Source organism: Zosterops lateralis (assembly GCF_965231275.1).
Source record: "Zosterops lateralis genome assembly, chromosome: 19".
NCBI lineage: Eukaryota > Metazoa > Chordata > Aves > Passeriformes > Zosteropidae > Zosterops > Zosterops lateralis.
The window spans coordinates 4,108,400-4,131,770 of NC_139779.1; the positions used below are offsets into that span (position 1 = coordinate 4,108,400).

General features: G+C 41.3%; 2 protein-coding genes across 2 annotated transcripts in view; both read right to left on the reverse strand.

The window, feature by feature from the left end:
* Positions 1-449: 449 nt before the first annotated feature.
* NSRP1 (nuclear speckle splicing regulatory protein 1) lies at positions 450-13,206 on the reverse strand. The gene is made up of 7 exons (XM_083875130.1): positions 13,169-13,206; positions 11,464-11,551; positions 5,636-5,692; positions 5,342-5,473; positions 4,599-4,806; positions 3,904-4,012; positions 450-2,039 (listed from the first exon to the last, which is right to left on the reverse strand). The coding sequence occupies exons 1-7, from the start codon at positions 13,186-13,188 to the stop codon at positions 1,016-1,018; spliced, it is 1,638 nt and encodes a 545-aa protein (XP_083731256.1). The 5' UTR covers positions 13,189-13,206; the 3' UTR covers positions 450-1,015.
* A 1,208-nt stretch (positions 13,207-14,414) lies between these two features.
* Positions 14,415-23,371, reverse strand: part of EFCAB5 (EF-hand calcium binding domain 5) — a gene marked incomplete at its 3' end in the record, with an annotated part of 35,948 nt that continues 26,991 nt past the window's right edge. The window contains exons 14-22 of the mRNA XM_083875303.1: positions 21,514-21,803; positions 20,685-20,857; positions 19,759-19,987; positions 18,912-19,064; positions 17,662-17,759; positions 16,667-16,920; positions 16,082-16,311; positions 15,831-15,927; positions 14,415-14,542 (exon numbers count right to left, since the gene is read on the reverse strand). Of these exons, the coding sequence (XP_083731429.1) occupies positions 14,415-14,542; positions 15,831-15,927; positions 16,082-16,311; positions 16,667-16,920; positions 17,662-17,759; positions 18,912-19,064; positions 19,759-19,987; positions 20,685-20,857; positions 21,514-21,803 (1,652 nt within the window). The remainder of the gene's footprint in view (positions 14,543-15,830; positions 15,928-16,081; positions 16,312-16,666; positions 16,921-17,661; positions 17,760-18,911; positions 19,065-19,758; positions 19,988-20,684; positions 20,858-21,513; positions 21,804-23,371) is intronic.

Sequence of the window (23,371 nt, forward strand, 5' to 3'; positions counted from 1 at the left end):
AACTCATTCCAAGCCTTTATAAAGTGGCAGGATTTGCATTTAATTTTACTCATGCTTTGTCTCATTGCTCAGTCTGCTGAACAAATTATCAGGGAAACACCAATCTCAAAACCTTTTTTTTTAATATATAAGTTCTCCTTACTTTAACATAAAAGTGATAAACTTAAAACAAAACGATGTGAAAGAAACAATTAAAGAAGTGTTGAAAATGTATTCTAAAAGCTATGACCACTGTCAGACATCTTACTTACCTAGCTGGAAGATAATTTTATTCTTGAATATGAACCTTTGAACAGAAGACTGACAAATCTAAAGTATCACTTAACAAGCAGATACAACTGTAATACATGAAAACAGACCCATCTACCTTATTCCATGCAAAAAAGATGCAGTAAAATAACCTACACATGAAAAAAGACACACATATTTGATCCAATATGTATCTTACACTTTATTAACTGTTTCTGTACATCAGAACCCACATAATACAAAATGCACACCTCTATATGCATATATCTTACAAAACTCCACTCTACATACAGAAACCTCCTAGATCATTATTCAGGCTGGTTTTCTTGTCTTTTCACCCACTTTTACAGCTTTGCTTCCCATTTTTGAGAGCACTAGTGGACAACAAGTCCTCCTAAGGGCTGAGAACACCTTTGTTTCAGCAGAGCTCGCTGTTTTGGCTGCTGAAAAGAGTAGGGGGATGCATTCTCGCCTTATATTGTTTAACACTCCCAGGCCTGTTCAAAATCTTCATGTACCAAGGACAAGGTACTGAAGAGCAGGACAGTCAGTCACATTTAACATTTCAACTGTGCAGACAGACTAAAGGTGTGTGTCAAGAGACCTACTGATCCATTCCAAAAGCTGTTCTCTTAAGAGACACACAACTTCTCAAAGGAAAGCGAGGAATTAATAGATAGGAAAACCTTTCCTGTACAAGAGTCTGCACAGCAGTGGCCTCTCCTCCTGGCTGACAGCCCAGGTGTTTATGCCCAGCCCAGGGACATCAGTCCTCCTCTTTCTCGATGTAAGGTTTGGAGCTGACCCGGGCCATCTGCCGGGCCAGGTACCGGTCCCGCGCTGACATCACCGTCTCCTCATTGCTCCTTTTGGCAAATTTGCTCAGGTTCTCAGGTGCTTTCTGTGCTTGTTCTTTCTCATCTTTCTCCCCTTCTTCTCCAGCTTTACGTTTCTGCTCAGACATTCCAGAGCTGGAGCTTCCCTTCTCATCCACCTCTCTGTCTTTTCCCTTTCTCTCTTTTCCCAGACCACTCTCTCCATCTTTTTCTGAAGATGTAGGAGTACCTTCCCTCCTCTCTCGGTATTTCTTTTCCTCGCTGCCATATTTCTCTCTCCTCTCCTTTGCATGATCTTCCCGTTCTCTGTATTTCTCTCCTCTTTCCTTCTCTCTGTCATTATGTCTGTCTTTATCATTTCTAATTCTTTCTTTCTCTCGTTCCTTCTCTGAGCCCTTCTCCTCTCTCTCCTTTGCCCTCCTCCATTCTCTGCCATGTCCCTCCCTCTCTTTTCTTTCCTTCCCCCTTTTATCATCTTGCTCTTCCCTCCTTCTATAGTGATCTCTAGTAGTGTGATCCCCATGCCTGTGTCGCTCTTCCCTTTCCTTGTGGTGATCTTTTTCGTGGGTCCTACTTCTCTCATAATCCTTTTCCCTGTACTGTTCATCACTTCCCCTTTTGCTTGGCCTGCTCTCTCCCCTCTGATGACTTGTTTGGGCTTTGCTGCGTGGCTCTTCCTCCACGCTGGATGAGCTTGGTGACCTGGAATGCCTCTGGCTTTTGTGATGTTTAACCTCCTCTTCACTGCTCACCGAGTTCTCCCTTCTTTTCTTCTTTTTCAAATTTACTTTACTATGCTTGTGTCTCTTTTCATCATCACTACTATCAGTTCCTAGGTCAGTATCAGCATCTGGATTATTTTCTTTCTTAGAGGGCTTCTCTCTTTGTCTTTCCAATGGAGATTTGTTCCTTTCATTGGGTTCATCCTGACTGTCAGGTTTTTCTTCCTTTATCCTACATTATTTACATTAGAAAAGAAAAACAACATTAAAAAGCTGGAAATCTTGGACTTTTCTATAAACTGTCTTCTGGTCAGGACTTAGGCAAAAGATGCTGCTGAGAAGTCTAAGAAAGCAAATCTGTCTGTGGCTCAGGTTCCAGGAATCCAGCACACAAAGTATCCATATCTGGTTCACTGGTGAATGTGAGCTGAGGAATTTATCTGAAAGAGTGACTATGGTAAAGTATGTGCAGCCTCCATCTAAGGAAAAGAACACTGATTTGTGCTCCTGTGTAAGTCTGCTGGCAAGTTACAGCTTTTCTTATGTGTTTGGTCCTCTATTCACATCAAATAATTATCCAGAGAAGAAGCAGGTTGTCTGTTTTGTTGACAGAGAACATGTGTTTTTGATCCAGTATTTCTGAAGATCTCACTTGTGGCTAGACAGGAATTAGTAACTTTTAACAGCTCAAATATTCTTAAATGCAAAATGCTGATCCATGGGAGGGGGTTATGCTTTGTCATTCTCTTCTGGCTGATGAGGAAATCCCTGTTCACTCACACAAGCCACGTCTCCTCCACTAATCACAAAGCTCCAGGAACAGCCTGTGGGGCAATCTCCTGAGTCAGGACACCACCAGTGAGATTTTATGTCTGCTGAATGCTTGAAGGCATGGATAGTATATGAATAACAACTAAAAATTACACTGAAAAGTTTGGTAATTTACTTAGTAATCCAACTAAAGGTGGATCACTTTATGGACACTTCTGAGATCTAAAAAAAGAGCTGTTTTCTCTCTGTATCCTGCTGTATAAAATTAAAATATACATCTGAGTTTATTTGAAAGTCTTGCTGGGAACACAATCTACAGGACAATTTGTTTCCCCTGAATTAATTTTATGTGCCACTAAAGGAAATTTCCTTAGTTTGCAAGATTAAAAAAACATCATTTCAAATGCTCTCTACAAAGTACAAAACCACATCATCCTGAAGACTTCATGGAGAACTCTCTTACTTCAGGCAGCTGAGTAACTTCAGTGATCACTTTCTTCATTTAGGCTAAGAATTTACTTTCTAACAATCTAATCTCAGAGCTAAAAGATCTCTTGATGAAAGCTGCATTTTCTTTGTGATAGCAAACACTTAAACAGTGATATCCATGCTTTAAACCTCTATCAAATGAGGTTTAACCTGAGTTAATTGTCTCAAATGATCAATTGCTGCATACGAGAAACATCCCCTTCATCATTTATCCACAGGGCAGAATGTCACCATTTTAAACACCTAAATAATTCAGTCTCATCTCATTACTTTGCATTGGAATGTTCCCATATTCAGATGTCAAAATACTCCCACTGGATTTCCTATAGATGTGATTAATTTCCTTCTACTGCAGCATCAACACTCAATTTAGTTTTTATGCAACTAAGTGTGAAGTATGAAATGAAGAGACTCACATTTCTTATAGGAAATTCATAGCATATTCATTTCCTATGACTTACTGCTGTGCTCACTATTTTACCTCTTGTCTTCTTCATGATTCAAAATGTGTAACTTAATACAGATTGCCAAATATTACGTACACCAAAGAAAATGCAGGTTAGAATAATACCAAGCAGGATTACAATCATAACTGTCATCATTACAATCATAACTTCATACTTTTCAGACAGCATCCCTGTCCTGCTTGTTTAATTTCTGTGTCATTGATGATCATTAGTTATTTACCAAATAATTCAGTTCATCAAGTGTATGAAATTACCAGTTTACCTTACCACTGTATTAGTGCTCTTTGTCTAATCTTCCAGTGAGCATGGGATCACAAACAGCCAGATGCTGGATTTTAGACCTGAAACGCTGCTGGAATCACATCCTACCTGGCTTCACGGAAGCTGCATTTAGGCATCTCTTCTTCCCCCACACGCTGGTTTAAAAGGTGTCTGTAGAATCCACTGAGATCCCTCTGTTTGGTCACATCCAGGTACGCTGAGAGAAAAAAAGGGAGGCTGGATTTACTGTGCCACAAATACTCACCACACACAACTCACAACTGGTACACGCCACCACAACTGCAATTCCCATCCTGGAGGTTTTCAAATCCGAAGTGGAAAAAGCTCAGAGTAACTTGATCTGGCCTCACAGCAGACCACGCTTGGAGCAGGTGCCTGGAACAGGGGACCTTCAGAGCTCCACTCCAGCCCAATTTATCCAATGATTCTACATCCTGTGCTTTACATCTGCTCCTGATCCTGACCAGAATGTCTGAGGTAAGGACTGGAAACATCACTGTACCCCAGGTTTACGAGTCTTCCTTCAACAACTGACCCTCCCTCAAAAATTAAAGTACCAACACAAATAGTACTGACACACGAACACAGGAGCTTCCTCTGTTACATCTAACACATGCAAAGGAAAGTATAAAAGACCAAGGTCTATCTGATTCAGGATCTGCTAATCCTCTTTGATTTCAATTATCTCAAGCCTCTCACAGAGACCACCAGATGAATATATTGTAAATCATGTACAAGGCCCTACTTTTTTTTCCGGATGATTATTTCACTATGAATCTCACCCTCAAGAGCTGATTCTCTTCTTTCTCTCTCCTCCTCCTCAGCTCTTTCTTGCAGTTTCTTCTTATAGGCTGAAGTCACAAAAGCCTCTTTGTGTGCAAACTCTCCTCCTTCCATTTCACGTTCTTTCTGAATTTTCCTTTCCATTCGTCTTTCCTGCTCCTTCTTTCTAATCTCAGCTGCTTTGAGGATATTGTGGATGTACCTGGGCTGAGGTAGAAGGGAAGAAAGTTACCATGCTGAGAGGCAATTATGGTGGCTGAGAAAACACAAATTGGGATTGATGGAGATGTTGAATTAAGTTGATAATGGGAGAAAATTGTCAGGAGCTACTCTAATGTGTTCACTCTCTGACTGAAGCTTTCCAAAACAAACTGCCATTCCTTTCAGACCCCTAGCACAGCACGTTTCCCAGTACCAAGAGAGGTTGCTGCATTCAATCAAAACAGTCATCCCATCTTTGACTAGGAAGATTTTTACTCTAAATGAAATGTTTCTTTTTTTATTTTTTCATCTCTGTATTCCAAACTTGCCCTTCTACAGCCTTGCCCTTCTTTTAAGGAGTGGGAGGCTTCACTTCATCCCCAAAACCTGACAAGAGCCTTCAAAGGAACTAGAATAAGTAACAATGAAAGTATCACTCGTCAGGAGAATCCAGCAATGCTTTGAAGTTTACAAGTTAACCAGTCGTGGTTACCCCAAGCAGACAGAGTTGGATACACAGGATACATTCTCAGGTATTGACCTTTTTGTCATCATTTCCAGCTAACATTCTGGCACTGCTTTCTTTCTTCTTCTGCTGCATTTCATCGTAAATACTGTCATATTCATATACTGTAGCATCTTCTTCTAAAGCCTTCTGAATCTCCAATTTAGTCTAAAACAAAAACAGGGAGGAGGAGGAGAAAAGATATCAAAATAATAATAATAAAATCTTTACTATTTTCAAATATTTGATTCCTATATTGTATTTTAAACAGATCTATAGTATAAACTTACCCCTCAGAACATTGAGAGTAAATTAAAAACAGTCTCTTACCTGTTTCATCGCTTGCTTTTTCAATGCTTCTTTTTGAAGACTTTCCCCAACAGTTGGCTGTAGGAAGGACACATTGCAGAAACAAAATTAATTACATTGACACAGATAATATTCTTTTTCTATCATTCTACCAAACAACCATATAATAGTCCAGTTATAGACAGGTATTTCAGAAAATACTGAATTCTTCCTGCATGTCCATCGGAGAACTACCAGTCACAAGCAGAGATACCCAACATCATGTGAAAAAAGAAAAAAAAAAACTGTATACTGTATTCATAGTTAAATACAAAAATCTGCAAGGATCTGGTATTTAGTTCAAGTCTCATTTGTATCATTAGTTGTGTATTTTCAAAAAGAAGAACACAGATAAACAGCATGTACTTCAAGTGTTACTGTTTAATTTCTCAAGATTAACATGTTAGAAAATAGCAATACTAGTCTTCCCTAAGAAGAAACAGATCTCTACTGAAAATATGTTTTCTAATCATACTATCTTTTACAAAAAAGCTTTGCATCTTATTTACTTTTTTTCTTTTAATTAGTTTTGACCTAAACTACATATCTATCTTTTCTCAACCAATAGATAATAGTGTTTATTAAACAGATCCACTATAATGGCAGGACTTGTATCCTTGTTTATGTAATTAAATATCTCTTAATCTTAAAAAGCAGAAATAGGAAGGAAAAATCCTTTTGCATTTTGGCAGCTTCCCAAGTTTTGCAACTGACTAATACACATACACTCTGTGTCACATTTTAAAAAGGCAAAGAGATTCTGTAATTTGTTCTTAATAAAATTAAAAAATTAAAAACCAAGTAGCAGGGAGCTTTACAGCAGGAACTAAGATCTTCTGAAATCAAACAGAATTAGCACCATCTAAATTCAAACAGATCCCCTGAACATGAAGGCTTTTAAATTCATTTGATGTTTAAAATAAAATAATAACATGCCGTGACCCCTCTTTCTTATCCTATTAAAAATTTAACATATGTGTCAACAAGGAGAAACACCAAGTGCTTTTTCCACAATTTTCTACAGGACAGACTGTAAACAGTGTAATTTTTTTTTTTCCCACTGGTTAATTTCAGAAAGGGAAAGCTGTGCAGGGATGGAGCTTCATGATACGTGACTCTGTGCACTCTGTCTTTCTCTTCCCTCAGAGGTGCCTGCTTGATCTGGCCCATGGGCAGTGCTGTGTGAGCAGACAGTGACCTTGTGCTGAGCACCCAGCTCCTCCTTGGCACTGCGAAAGACTAAAATCACAAATTCTCATCCACCTCTGTCCCTTTACCCAGCTGGCATTTTCACCAAGACCACAGGAACAGCTGATATCTTTGGGGCCTCTGTCACCCACCCAGGATGGGACTAAGGAACAGGTACAGACAGTGATCACCTCTATCTTCTGTGCTCACCACCAGAAAGCAGCTCCAGGTGGAGACAACCAGGTAAGGAAGCAGCCCAGGCTTTGGGGAGCTGAGCCTGGCAGACATGAGCAATGCACAGAGCTGACTGTGGTATCAGGGACTACACCCTTTCTGCTGCAGCTGCCTGATTATCTGGGCTAGAACTGATACAGTCTCTTATTTATTTATGTAGCTGGTTGGTTGGTTGGTTGGTTGACTGGGGTAAGTAGACAGTGGATTTTGTTTAAAACCCACAAGAACCTGGCTTCATTCATCTCATGTTTACCTCAACACTGAAGAACTCTTAAATTTTGAAGAACTGATGTTCAGAAATAGTTTACAGCACTGTACTTAATTTTATGATGTACACCTTCTTTTGAAAAGGCTATAAATGAGTCAGAATAAACCATAAACAGCCATTTTAAATTAGCATAGAACACACCATCAGCATTACATAGAAAACCCCAATTTCCTCCTGGCTCTCTGGAAAGAAGATGGTCCTTTGTTTGACAAATCGAGGCTCATCCTGAAGGTTTCCTCTGTGGGAAACTCTTACTCTGGTTTAACAGAAAGGCACCTCAACAGTGAAGAATCTCCCTTGCACTATTCCAGAGAGCAGGGGCTCAGTGAAAAACAAAACAGATTCTGCAGTTACATTTACAGAATAAGCTCTATTCCACCAAAATATTTGAAACCCTGCTTAGAATGTTTTCCTTGTCTGTGTACATGGAATAAATGCACTGATCTACAAAGATCAGGTAAACACTAAAGTAATACATAATCCTCATTATTGACATATGATGGTAAAGAGGTCCATCTGCCATTTCTCCAGACTGGCAGTAAGTTTACAGAAAACAAACACCTTCCCCAGTGGTTTATGGTGGACAATTTCCTGTTGTGCTGTGAGCTCTGATAGATGAGAACTTTCCGTCCTTTTGTATTGTTTTACTTATCAACTGCCCATTTATTAAAGGCCCTATAAGCTCAGCAATCTGTCTCATACTTTTTCCCTCCCTCTAGTCAAGCCATTCTTCTGAAGCACAAAGCTTATAATTCAATATTTTCTGGAAGGAGAAAACCTTTTAACCCTATCCTGTGAAAGGACATAAAATCCATGCAAATCAAGGAACTCTGAGAAATGAGGCTCTCCAGTCTATCACTGCTACCAGACCATGGAAGATAGCTTGTACACAACTGAAAGGTTTATTAAAAAAAAAAAAAGCAACGAATTACCCCAATCTGCTAACATTTCTCATGGTTCTCTCCATTTCTTAGCTCTTTCTCACTCTAAAATTAGCTACTTATACCCTCAGGTACATGAATTTAGGAGTGAATCCTTATGGCCCACCCTCACAGAGAAACCTGCACATGAGACTCCAGTCTTCATGGAGCTAAAAAGCAGAAATTACATCAGGCAACAGATTCCTCTCAATTCACACACAATATGAGTCATGGCTACCAGCAGAAGATCAAGAGAATAAACATGAAAAACAAGTCATGTACACAGAATCAGCTTTTCTCAGCACTCCATCGTAGTTTCCAGAAACCAAATCAAGGACTTCCTGAACTGGAGGATGCACCTGAACCATTGTTTGAAATCAAGGGCATCCCTTAATTTGACTAAAACATTTCTGAATCCATTTATAATTTCTGGCCATGCCACAGTATCCTGTGGCAAGGAGTCCCGCACCTTAACTACACAACTTCCTTTTGTTTAGATTAAACCAGTTACTTGGTAATTCTGTAACAGAACCTACTGCTCGTATTATGAGAAATGGCAACATCACCTTACTTCTCTAATTATTCTTGATTTCACATCCATCATCTTGAGCTACTCTTTTCCACTTCCTCCTCCTCGGAAAACTCTTTTCTAGCAGCCCCTTTACACAGTCTTACTTTGCATTACAACTGTTGCATGAACTCTGGTCAGCACCAGCATCAACTACTCAGCAAATCCTTTTAGTCAGACTCTTCCTTTGAAAAGTTGCCAAGGGAATGGAAGGATCCATAAGCAAAACCAAAAACCTGAGCCTACAAAAAGATAAGAGTTTGCTGCTTATTTTCAGCTTCTGCCTGTTCAAACACTCCATTTATCTTTCAGGTGGTCACTAATAAACCCACCAAATCCAGCTGATACATCCACGGAACTGCTCATGCTGGCTCCACAATTTCCCTCCCGAATTTAGCACCTACTGAGGTCTGTGTACAGTTTTTTGGGTTTTTTTTCATCCTGTATTAACAGATCAGTTTTGAAAGACTGGTGCAGTGCAGGAACATACACTGGGTAATTCTGGTGCAATCACAACATAGAAATTTTATCTGCTGTACCACAGAGATAATTTCAACTAAACACTAAAGCTTGCTAAATTTACTAAAGGTAAAAAGGAACAATGAACATCACACAGACTGACAAGTCACCTTTTCCCAGTCAACACTCTATTTCCAGAAAATTTCCATCCCAGATGCTGTTTCTTATGAACTAACACAAAGACCATCATCAGCAACTAAGAGCCATTAATATACTTAACCACAAGGAAAAAAAAAATCCAAATTCCTTCAGCAAGGGTAGAGGCAAAATCTGAGTGAGAAATGCATAGTAACATTATTAAAAAAAAAAAAAAAAAAAAGGGAGCAAAAGTTTGGTATCTAATATATAATCATGGACAAGTCAGGTGTGCTGATTTCTCAGCACAAACTTTATTAGAGTTCAGTTAAAAATACATAATCTCCAGACATTTGAGATGTAGTTCTGACTGATAAGGTAGCAGACAGGAAATGAAACCCCTCCCAAATGCTGCTCCTTATCTTGAAAAGCTCTGAAATCATTACTGAACTAATAAAGTAATTCTGATTTTTTTAAAAAAACAATCTTCTTTGATAAAGGCAGTTATGAGATTATTACTTTTTGCTGGATATGTACCATAGTGATGAGCACAACAACTTTTAAGAGCTTTTATAACAGACTCTGACAGTGAATCTGTCAGCTTTTCTAAAAGGGAAGATACTTGAGCTGTTACACTAAAAGTTGGCAGACAGCATCATATATTATTTTTACTAGAATTATTAGCATGCATTCTTCTGTTTTAATGTTTAGGTATTCAGAGAAAATGAAGAAGTGAAAAAATACAAGAAAGTCCCCAGGAAGGTTCCTAGACCGACCACGTAACATTTAATGACAACAGATTAAATGAGGTTTATTCCTGGGATCTGGAAAATGTGGGGTCAGATCCTTAATGCAGAGAAAGACACCAAATCCCATTTAACAAGGCAAGTGCTCCATTACCATCTCCAGCAGTGGTATCTAAAGGAAAGCCTCTCTTTATAGCCCCAGTGGAAGGATGCACCTCTGAGGATCACAACTAAGTGAGGATAAAACACAAAAACACAATCCTCTCCTGTTTCCTGTCAGCTCCACTGAGGCAGTTTCAGGTTGAGTGGACATCACTAGAAAGGTCCTCAGCTCTTTCATGCCCTGTAAAACGGGAGCTTAGACACCTTCAAACAGCAACATTTCAGATTTTGTAATGGAACCAGGCACACAGGGGGCTGGGAATTGCTAAATTCAGGCTTTCTGTGACGTAAAATTAACAACTGCTAGTTCATTAAAATAAGAAACAGATGTTAAAAGTAAATATTTTGGTGAGTCAGAAACCGATCAAAATTATTTGATGCTTTATTAGCATTGTTTCTCTCGACCACACAGAAGAGCAAGCACGGAGTGAAGCTCCAGGGAGGAAACAACATATTTGTAGCTCAGGGCCTCAGCCCATATCCCAGCCCGTTCCCGGACACTTCCCGTGCTTCCAGCAGCACATCCAGGTGGGATTTACACAGCACACAGTGCCCTCTACTGGGGCAGGTACAGAGCAAATATTTTGAACCTAATGCTTAAAAGATATTAAAAATTAAAGATTATAGAAAAGAACACTCTCACGCAATATCATATATCTGCTCTTGCTTTAGAACTTTTGGGTTGTACAGCTTTGCTTTTGTTCCCAGTGTGAACATCATAGAATTAATTACATCAAATTTGGGTGGAATGAGCTAAAGGATAAAACACACATAAACTACCACACTTTGAAGTTAGTATTTGAGTGAGACCTGTTGATTGCTACTGTTTTTTCTCTTTTCAGGCATTCACCAGTGACAGCCAACAAATCTCTTTCCAAGCCACAGTTAACTCTGGCAAACAGGTTGTCACCTGTGCTGAACTTCTGGAAGAGTTGACAGAAAGTAACAAAAAATCATCACTTTCATGTAATGTGCACTAAAGAAAATACAGATCATATTTCACACCCAAATCCAAAATGATGACACATATCATAATGACACTGCCAAAACCTGATGAAGCCATTAAGGGTTGGACACAAATAAATTTGCAGAATACGGGGCAAGTTTCAGAAGAAAATTGTTGAACTGACCTCTTCATCTGACTCATCTGCAAACACCGAGAGCTTCTTTGAAACAAGATTTTTCTGTGGCAACTTTTTGGGCATAATAAGCCCATATCTAGAAGGAAAAAAAAACAACCATAAAATTACCTTTAGCATCACTTACAACACAGCACGTTCCAAACCAAAAATCCGCCATTTACCATTTGAGAACTAAAAAGTCAGCATCAACATAGTGTATCAGAGTTATATGTGAGCAGCTTTTGCATCAGAGCACACCTGCCAGCTTCTCCCCGAGCTACTTCTGTCTTTTGCCATGTAAAGTTCCTGGATGTAATGATTTTCCTAAATTAGGACACAAATCCCTCTTGTCCAGCGTTCTCCAAGTAATTTATTTTTCTCTCTTAGATAAATAAGAAATTACTGTTTCATCTGAAGAGATTTAATCTTAGTCTATTCCATGGCTACGTTTGCAGTCCTGTAATTTCGTGTTTTTCATGGACAAGTAACCACAGATGCTACAGCAAAGGACAAGATCTACAGTCAGATTGTGTCGAGCTGAGACTGATTAACCACACACAAAGAACTCTTCTCCTGACAAAGTCCGTTTCTGGGCTAAACCCACTTCCTTTTGGTGCTGAGCAACCTCTAAATTGGGGATTTCTTGTCCACCTGCCTTTCCCTGGGTCCATCACTGAGATAATAGCTTGGCACAGCGTGTATGGCTGAACTGACTGGAGAAGTTCCCCATCCTGGGTGCGAAAAACGAAGTTTACTTTTTGGTAAATTTTAAGAAATATGTTTAATAAAAAAAATTAAGACAATTAGGAGATAAAAAAGCAAAGTACAGTTGGTTAGCATTCAGCCAAGTCCACACTTTGTTATATTAGAGACATTTTTTAAATACTTTTTAAAATTGCATTAGTTTGTGAATATTCATATTTTTTTCCATAAATTAGTTTTTATATTCTAGGAATTATTTTGTATGGGGTTTTTTTGGGGATTTGTTTTTTTAGAGTACATGTGTTTTGTGGTTGTGTTTTTATTATTGTTTTTAGTTTGGGTTTTGGTTTATGGTTTTTTTTGGATGGTAGATGTTGATAGTTGGTATATTAATAGTAGAGTATTTTTTATATGTTTATTGGATGTTATTTTGATTAAACAAATAGTTTTAACATATTACATTAATTATCACTACTATGCTTAATTTTTTTTACTAATAGTAGAAACAAAAAAAACCCTTATATTTTATATTTTTACTACACCATTATTATTTATATAGCACACATTATTTTGCGAAAAGCCAACTTTATAATACACATTTATAACACCGGGGGTACCACAGCAACATTAAAGGGAAGAATTCTCTTTAAATCACCACACCGACCCTGTGACCGCCGTTCGCTCCCGTGAGCCCCGGGCCCGCCGAGGCCCGAGGGTGGGAAGTGTGAGGGAACATTGGGGAGATTCTCCTCCGTAAGAGTGAAAAACACCCCCAGCAACACAGTCTTAAGCGCCTCCTCGCTGTTTGGGTTCTGCTTGTCTTTAATAAACACAGTTTTAAAGTCAGGCCAGCACAGCGAGGCCGCGCGGCGGACACCTGGGACAAAGCGAGTCCCTGGGACAGAGTCTTCCAGCGCTCGCCCCCCGCCCTCAGCGCCGGGCCCGGATCCCCCCGGCCGCTGCCCCGGGCCCGGCGGGGCCCCCCGCTCTCCCCGGCCCTGCCGGCACTCACTGCTTGCCCAGCGCCGCCATCTTGTCCGGCCGCCTCCCCCGCGCCGCCGCCGCCGTTCCCCGTCCGCAGATTCCTCACCCCCGAGTCCTCCCCACACGCGCTTTCCCCGCCTGTCCCCGAGACCCCTCCGGCCCCGTGCCGCTGTCCCGCTGCGGGAGGGAAGCGAAGGGCGGGCGGAGGGCGCTGGAGGAGACGGGGGATTTTTTTTTAACAGCTCGTTGACGAGGGGCGAAAGTGCCGATGAGGGAAGGGCGATGGCGGGCGCTCCCTGAGGGGAGCTGGGGGCGCCTCAGGGCAATGGCGGGAAAGGTCTCTGAGGAGGGAGAAGCCCTGAGGGGAAAAGTCCCCGAGAGCCCTCGGGGCCGCCGGTGGTCGCCACAGGCGGGAAAGGTCTATGGGGAAGGAGAAGCTGTGAGGGGGAAAGGCCGCCGGTGGTCGCCACAGGCGGGAAAGGTCTCTGAGGAGGGAGAAGCCCTGAGGGGAAAAGTCCCCGAGAGCCCCCGGGGCCGCCGGTGGTCGCCGCTCCCCGGGCCGGGGCTGAGGAGCCACGTCGGTCCCGCTTCGGCCATCACCGACCTGTCGCTTGTTTGCCCTTAAAAGACTGAAAGAGGAGTTTAATTTCCCAAAATGTTATTAAAAGTGTGATTCTGCCCAAAGGGACGTTATTGGAAAGATGAAATCTCACTGCAGACAGTGCAGTTGCTGTAATCTCGAGCTTTATCCCAGTAGGAAGGTTTTTGTGTTATATTAATAGTGTTGGGGTTTTCTGAAACGTGTTCAGAAGAACGTTACAAAATGCTAATTAACATCCCTTATTTAAAATTATTCCTGAAAGGTCCTTTAAAGAGACTGAACCTTGAAAATTAATGCTGTATCATTCATGAGCATTGTAACATGGGAGCCATAAAGATGTCCCTGCCTCTCATTTTCCCATCAGAATTAATTTAAAAAACCCGTAAAACTTTGATTAAGCCTTTCAAATTCAATAGCTATACTGGCAAAATTCTTCCCTTTAGTGTTGCTATTGCTTTTTCTTGATAATCCTTAACAGACTCCCTATCATCTTAACTAATAATCCTGAACAGATTTAAGCCATTTGAACAACAATTACTAGTGCCTATGCATAAAAAATATAGAAAAGCAACAGTTAATTTAATAAAAGATGTGAAACACCAGAATCACGAGGGTTAGAGGAGAAATTAAGAGATTTAATTGGAGGCACACTAGAACTGGATGGTAAAAGGGGCTAAGGATGGTTTTTTTCAGTGTGTTGGCTCTTTGTGATCTCCACGAGTGCCAGGCAGGTGTGAAGCCACTGGTACAGGTACTCGACTGGAGCAGAGTCCTGCTCCCACACTGCTGCTTCAGGGACACCTGGAACAAAAAAAAAAAAAAAAAAAACAAACAAACCAGCTGTAAATACAACAGGGAAAGTCAAAACTGTGAGCAATGTGCAGAGTTTACCCTGAATCCAGTAATTCCAGGAATGGTGATGCTTTGGAAAGCACACAGCTATATCATGACAGTGACCTGCCAAGTGCTGACTTTCCACTATAATTTATCTTATTTTGTGATGGGTGCCCTGTTGTACAAAATGCTCTGCTATATTTTAATGCTAAACCAGGACTTTTATATGGAACATATGGACATGACCTGATGTTTCATTTCAAAGGAATTCCCATAACTGTGAGTTACACCTACAGTCACACCCCTGATCTGACACTGGTCTCTCAGAATAGGTTCCATCCTGGGAAACCAACCTTTCCTAGCACAACTGCAGTTTCCAAAGCTACATTCTTTAATCTAATTACATCAGTGTCCCTAGCTGCAGGAAAACTGGATGCTCTAAGCCTGTTTTGTTCTTTCCAGTGAATTGGTTTAATATATATGAGGAGAACACATGAAAAGGAACTATGACTGCCTCAAGTGTTTACTCTTTATCAGCAGGCAGGGTACTGTTGATAAATATCCCCAGCTAAAGTAATAACTCTTGTCCACGTTTGGCTTTTAACAGGCCTCTCAGACTGGTATTAGATCCTGAAGAGAGAGATCTCAGTGAGAACAAGTAATTTCTCTTGCAGAGATATTGCAAATAATAATAACAGCCTCTTGACTGGCACCAAAAAAAGCTCACGTTCATTAAAAGAGAGAAAAACAGACTGACAAACAACTCCTGTCTATGGCCCGTGAGGACATTAAGCACTTGGCAGATGGTGTTTACGGAGAGGAGGGCTCACACCGTGTGTTCCTGTTTGGAGATGGGTTAGTCCCTAGGGCAGGGCACAGAGGTCTGAAGCAGATTTGCTTGCCAAAAGAGCCATCATTCTTCATAAGTCTTTACATATTACTTGGCCAAAAGAACCCTCATTCTTCATGCTTATCAGGGTTACAATGAGATCACTTGTTCTAGAAGGTTTCAAAGCTGATCTGCTCCCCTTTCCTGAAGGCAGTGAATTTTTAGTCTAAATTTAACAGGTTGATATCTATTGACCAAAAAAGATTGCAGATATTTAGGACTCGTTATCTGTTGTTTAACTTATTGTGAAATCAAAGTTAATTTCTGAAGTAAAGCCTTTAAAAGCACTCAGCTGAACATTGCCATTGACATGGTTTCATTTTTGAACTGTGTCTGGTAACCTCACAATGAGTTTATAATATTTACCAGTGATGAGGTCCAGCAGCAGCTCTGCTTGAACTTGCACAGATGAAGCAGTTGGATCAAAGCAATAAATCTCCTGAATCAAATTGTCATCAAGTTTCTGCAACACAGAGAACGAAAAGGGTGCTTGTGAAAAGCTTACAGAATGAAAGATAGATAATTATTTCACTGCCATTTCCTTCTTGGCAAATTCCACTGCGTCTTCTTGGAGGAAGAAGAATAGAAAACAAACTCTCAACAATTTGAATTCTCACCAGTTTACACTGAGTCCAGCTCTCAGTCTCCTCTGAGCCCTTCCGGTCTGGATGCAAAAGCAGCAGCACAGCCTTAACTACGTTATGTACCAGAGCTGGGGGTTCTTCACAGCTCTTTATTCCAGCAAAGCTCTCAGCATTGAATTTCTGCACACACTCACACAGCTCCTGCAGCATGAACCGGTGGAACAGAATCCCTGCATGCCTCATGGTTGCCACACGTTCTGCCTCTGCAATCAGAAACAAACCTCTCAAGAAGCTGTTCAGAAACATCTGCTACTCAGGACTTACATTACTGACTGACAGTCTATGTCAATCATAGATGATGATGCCCTAGATTTCTGAGGGCAACAAGGTGTCTGCTTCACACCTTTGATTTCAGCACCAAGTACCCCGTGAACCAGAGTTAAAATCTGCCCATTCTGTTTACTCTGCCAAGCTCTGAGACTTGCCTGGGAGTAGTTTATATATACCAAGGATTTTTATTTGTCTTTCCATACTTGTAGGAATGATACTTTAAATATAGTTTTACTGAGACTCCTAATTTCACCCCCAGAAACTATCTCACATCTGTATGCACAATACCCAGCACTTGTGTTGGTTGTGTTTCCTCTAGAGACCTCTGCAGGATCTCCGAGCAGGCAGCTTGGGCCATCTTTAGCATTTTCTGCAGGTCTTTCTGTTCCTGAGGTGGTAATTTCTTGTGCTGTCCAATGCTGATATCAAATATGCTGAGAGTTTGTCTTGATAGGTCATGGAGAGGTACTGCAATGTGGTGTTCTCCATAGACAGAAATGAGAGTGACCTCTGAACTGTCTTTGCACTTGAACAGGTAATCTCTGAAATGAAATGTGCTAGGGTTTACCATCCTGGTTTGTTTTGGTGATTTACTTAACGTATTTAAGATGCCATTCATCTCTTGTTGTTAAAATAAAGGTATTACATTACTAAATCATAGTTTGTTTCCTTGAAATGAAATTTGCACAGCTCTGAGTATCATTCAAAGCATGTACACAAAGGAAAAAATACATTGGGAACGCAATATTGCTTAGCCAAGGTGACTGCTGAAAATCATGAGAATTTAACAAATCTTGCTTTAAAAGCAGTTTGCTGTTTCTAACTACATTGACATTTGTTGTAGACAGTTTTATAAAAAGTAAAAAACAGCTGCTGGAACAGCAAATGGCTGTTCAAGCAACTTTGACAACAAAGATGATATGCTTAAAAGACAAGTCTGTAAGGATCTTGGCAGTAGAAGGAAACAGAGAATTGAAGGAAATGAGACTAATATGGCCAGGAAAAAATACAGATTATTCTAAAGAGCAAAATGGTTCAGTGTAGGCTGTAATCTTGCAAACCTTGGCAGCTCAGCTGGTAAGCATTAAGTCAGAAGTTTTTGCAGCCTAAAGTCAAAGAGAAAATACTCCTCAGCCCTTCACAGTTCAGTGCCATGTGCCAGAAGCCTTGATAGTGAGAGAGCTGCAGACACTCCCAGGGGTTTCATGTAATCTGGGTCAGCCTGATGCAGGTTGAGTCAATGAGCAGAGGGGACCAGTCCCATTGCAGGTGCTGGAACCCACCTGAGGAGGTTTTCCTCTCTGAGGAGAACAACAGGAGAGCTGTGGATTTCCTTTTGTCCTGTGTTATCTGTAGTGATCACGTTGTACAGTGCATGGTTCTGCCAGAGAGAAAAGAAAGGTTTAGCTGCATCCAAGAAAGGAACAGATATTTTGAGGCTTGGAGAGGGAGGAAATGGTTTCTTATAGGAAACTCTCATGTACATTCAAGAGCAATGGGATTGTTTAAAGACATTTCCCAACACTGCTTAGTTTTATTCCCAGAGATGTGTGAAGAATGTGCCCTGGACCTCCCTCAGCCAGACTATTTAATCCACCCCAGGCTCCACACTGAAGAGCACCCACAGGCCTAGAGCTTTCCATTCTTTTTCCCATCCTCTTGCAGTCCTTTCTTGTGCCATGTTTGTGTCAGTGTGTCTTGACACATGGAAAGCAGAGAGGGGAGTGAGTGACCTGGCTATCAGGCAGCTAACAAGGGAACAGTGCTGAGCCTGAAAAGACAACAGAACACTGCCAACATAAACCATGCTTATCAGAGGAAGCAGCTGAATTATGACTGCAGCAGATATCATACAGACTTTGGGATGACACGGGAGCAGTCCTAAATTTTGCATATGCTTTTTGTGTTTTCAGCTCACTGGTACATGAAGTGACAAGCTTCCCATGGCCCGAGTGCCTGCTGAACAACTGGAATATGACCTGCATGGAACAGAGATGCCTTTACAAGCTGGCTAATTGGGAACCAGCCACTTCCTGAGCTGTATTTACATCTTGGCTGCTGACATAAGTTCAGAACAAAGAGGTAATAAATCAGCTGATACATTCTCTTGTCCCTATAAAATACCATAATTTTGACATGCAGGGGATATCCAAAGAGAAGCATTTCCCTTAGTGGAAGTCCCAGACAGCAAAGCTATGGATGGATGGATGGGTGTGGGGTTCTGCTCTGTTGGTTGCTATGCAGCAGTGAACACTGAAGTAGGAGAATAGTCCTTTTCATATGGAGAAAGGTTTATACTAGCAGTGCTCTTGAATTGTGGGAGGATGAAAACAATGAAGAGGGGTCTCCTTACAGAGGGAATCTTCCCTCTGCATTTGTAGCCCTTTTGTTGCACGAATAGGCACAAGAATCTTGTGCAGGCATCAGCTTTAATGATAAAACCACTGGAAAAACACAGGCAGCTGGAGATGCCACTTCCTCTCTAAACCAGCTTTTCAGCCCCTGATGATTACAGACCTTTTCTCTGCAGTACCTTGTCTTTGTCAGATGCCACCAGATAGATTGTGACAGCCTGGATGCTGGGTGTCCTGGGATACAACCAGTCCAGAGCAGTGACAGCCACTTGTAGGATATTTTCCCGCATGCAGATGAGGTGGTAGGCTTTGCTGAATGCGTGGCAAACTCCCTGTGAAAGCAGAATCCTCCAAGTGAGCCAGACAATTCGACACAATTTGGGAGAAAAAAAAAAGGCTGGGGAAATGTTCATGTTGTAACAAATTGCTTTAATCAGAATCTGCAAAGCGGAAAAGTGACTGTGAAATGTCCCTTATCAAATAATGCCCTGAAGTACTCAGTACTCGGTCACAGCCAAGTCCTTAACCAGACAGAGCTGATTTTTAGTGGAAATAGCCAATGGACCGGTAAGGTTGGCTTGCTGCGCTCCCTGCTGCCCAGATGATGCATCCACAGTGAGGCTGATCACAAAGAAATCCGGACAGCTGTCACTTATAATTATTCCACCACCTTAAAAATTAAAGTTTAATGTAATTTTATAGAAACGAACACAAATATGAGATTGAGAGCTTCACGAAATAAAAGCTGCTACCTTTGGACTTTGCACAAAAGGTCAATTAACATCCTAGTCAGGAGAAGATTAAATAAATTATTGATGAAGGGATACCTCATAGTAAATTTCAGATAAGATGCTTATCAGCATGATACTGATAAGATGGTCTTCTTACACCACTTTCACCATATACTGCAGAAGGGGACCCACAGATATTTTTTAGTTGTACATCTTACATTTACTCAGAACAAACATGTAAAATTCACAAGTTTTTTGCAGTTGGTGTAACAAACTGCTTTCTGATGGTGCCCACCTGGTAGAAAGTGATCTCATGGGTCAGGAAGATGGATTTCTGACACTCGTCCCGAAGAGTGTCAAGTCCTAGAATGCCAAAAACTCTCCAATGAGCATCATACAGGGGCAGCACCAGGAATGAACCTTCCCTCTCCTCCTCAGGGCGATCAGAGTTCCAGAAGTGAATGTTTCCGTGGAGCTGAACTTTTGGAACATGGATTGGCTTTCCCTGGTCAATGGCTGCAAAGCTGAATATAAATTTATGAGGAGGTTTGTCAGGAGGAGCAGAAAACCTTTAGTGAAACAGTAAATAAACAGTAAATACTGCAGCTTTGATTTCTTCCTGGTTTTTGGCATCAGAGAAGGAAGGTGTGAACTCCATACTCTGACCACACAACTTGCTTCTCAAAGGCAGTGGTAATAAAAAGGCATTTTTCATCCTTAGGACATTTTAAAAACATCAGCTAATGAATGGAATGAGAAGGAATACAGAAACAAGCAGCAGTTACATTTAATAGGTTAGCGGCAGCAATGCTTAAAGAGACAAATGTGTCTGGCTTTTGGAAATGGCAAGTGAAGAGGCATGAAAGCTGTTTATACCATAAACACTAGGCATTGTTCTCAGAAATATCCTGTGGATATAAACTGGCATAACAGAATTAATTTTCAAAGAAGAAAATGTAGACCCAATGCCACAGACATTTGCTAAAGGATGAGATTTATTAGACTGTGAGCTAATCTCCCCAAGGAAACAGAGCAGTTCTAAGCAGACCATGTGGAGTATAAGGACATGTATAGGATATTGGATCATTCCGAAACAGTCTCTTGGGAGATTCCCTCTCTGGAATACTCCATCAACCTCACTTTCCAGTGCATCCCAGACACTGCCCCATACATTCCAAACAGTCTAGAGGAAAAGAAACAGGTATTTGCAGCTTTTCTTACCTGACTCCTTTCATGTCTCTGTGCAGCACTTGGTTAAGGACATGGGGAGCATCTTCTGCAGTACAGGCCACGTAGCGCAGGCAAACCTGTCCCTGCTCTGGGGAGAGCCGGTTCTCTTCCAAAAGGGCAATGTATGCACTGATCCTCTTGTTATCCCCATGGGCTTCCATGTCCTAGCAACCAAATGTTCCCCATTACAGTCTGCACATTAGCCACTGGCACTTATTTAATGGACTTAGCACTTGTTTAATTTTTGCTGAGATGCTGCTGTGGGTCACTGATTTTGTGTGTCACCAACGCCATGATGTGGCTGTGTCTCTGCTGTGGCCATGTCTTGCCCAGTGACAAGCACAAACACTTGGTATTTGGATTGGCAAGGGAAACTGATTTCCTTTTTCCTGTTGCTAATGGGGAGGAGTAAATAGAAAAGTAATCCCTAACTATAATCTGTGCCTAAGAAAAAGTCCTATGGATTTCTTCTCCAGTAGGAGATTCTTTTAAGAAAAGAAAAACCAGATGCTGGAGTTGCCACATTTACAAACCTAGACAATACTACAAGAACACTTCAGCTACACTGAGAGAAGTTTTGGTTTGAGGAGGACTTAAATGGTGGGGAAAAACAGCTAAAGTTGCAGCTGTAAATTAAAAATGAAACTATTTCCACTACAAATTAACCATCTTTGTCCCAAACTGACTCTGGTGTGTTTCATTTCAGAAGCTCCAAAAGTACAACTATGGATTTCCAGATCTGATCTGAGTCAGCTCTTCTATAAGTCAGGCAAAATTACCCACGAGACTCCTTCAGTACTGGCAGAGCAAGGATGCCTACCTGGCACAGGGCCCTCATCACTGCTTTGTACACTGGTTCTATGCTTGTTCCACTGCTCTCAGCTGCTTGCTGGATATCCTGCAGCCATTTCCTCCTGGCTGAGCTTTGCAAGCTCTCGGTGTGACTTTGTTCCACATTTGTGGTCAGGAATCTCACCAAGTTATCAATAGTTTCATCCTCATTGCCAGTGGACTTGGAAGCAATTAACTCAAGGAAAGTCTGGAATGCCTTTGGGGCTAGCTTCCCCACTCTACTGAGCTGTGGGTATTGAGAGCAAAGCTCTTCCTTTGCTGGAAGGAAAAAAAAAATAGAAAATAATACAAAGAAAATTGATTAATCAGTTTTGCAAAATATGAATCAAGACCTATACAGGCTTTGGGTGGAGTCCATCCAGCCCATCCTTCTAGGATTCTCTCAGCTGTCTCTTGTACGTAATGGTCACACTGGCAGATAATCTCCAGTTTCCAGACTGGAGTAATTTTTTTTCTCTAGATCCCTGCTTCCCTCCTATGAAAAAAGAATCCCGCACAGCCCTGGTTTCTCTCCTGGTGCTGCTTAACTCCGCAGCCGGTCAGAGCTGTCCCAGCCCCAGCTCTGGGCTCACGGGGGTGCTCTTGCACAGCCTGAGGAAGGTGCAGGCGCTGCCTGGCTCCGGGAGCCCGGGTTTCACCGCGTCTCTGTCACTGATGCTTCCATCATTTTTTCTGCATCCCGTTTTCAAATCTCGTTGGACTCGAAGATGTCCCTGCTCATGGCAGGGTGTTGGACTAGATGATCTTTAAAGATGCCTTCCAATCCAAACTATTTTATCAACATTATCACAGATTTTAGCTGAAGAAGTACCAAGTACTAATTTGGCCCCTGTCATGGTGGGGCCATGATGCTCAATGCTGTCTTACCCAGCCCATCATCTAAGGAACATTCAGTATTCTAATTTAATTTCTGATTTTCTGACAGAACTAGGATGGAGAATTTTTTGATCATATAAAATGTTTAGATTTCTACCTCCACTTCCTCCTCTCTTTGAAGAAAGGGATGCAGAAAAAAATATATATGAAGTTGAATGTGGTATGATCACTTCCTTCACTACTGAGCCACAGCAAAATGAATTCTTTTCCCCTTTATATCTAATGTTACTCTTTTCACTTGCAAGGACAATCAAATAATTCTACTACTGTGTTTGCATCCAGGAGAAATGCAATGTCTGTGAACCCTTCCCCCAAACCTGCTTGTTCCACATCCTTGAGAGATTAGGTTGAGGCTGCTAGAAATAGTTCATGTTTGCTGGTAGGTGATATTGATTTTGCTATGCTCCCTTTCAATTTATTTGTCCTTTAGTTTATGAGCCCTTCATGGGACCGTGTCCTTCCATATTTCCATGGTATGTTCTGGCATGCTTTGAATACAAGAGAGCAGTGAACTGCCAGTTTCTCCTGGCTGGACAGCCTGGAGATGATTAACTGTGAAATGCTGGTGTGCTTCCCACCCCACCAGCTGCCTCCACTGAGCTGAAGGATAAAGAGATTTTGGTGGTTGCCAAAGTGAGCCACTTTTAGTGATTTGCAGCAGATCAAGCAGCATGAAGAGGAGCATGGAGATGAAAAAACCAGTCCTTTCCACCAAGCACAAATGCAGACATGTTCTTAATTGCTAAAGTAGTGTCTCAGAGTACCTTATGCCCACATGTTAATATGCACGAGGCTGCCAGACAGGTTCAGGTGAACCTGCAGCACCACTGCAGGACCCAAGTCTTTTCTATAAAGAACCAAATTTGCTAAGTTTATGCAGTGAAAGAACCAACAGAGAAGTGATACTCGAAGCTGCTCTGTAATTCATGAGAACTGTGCGACAGTGTGGA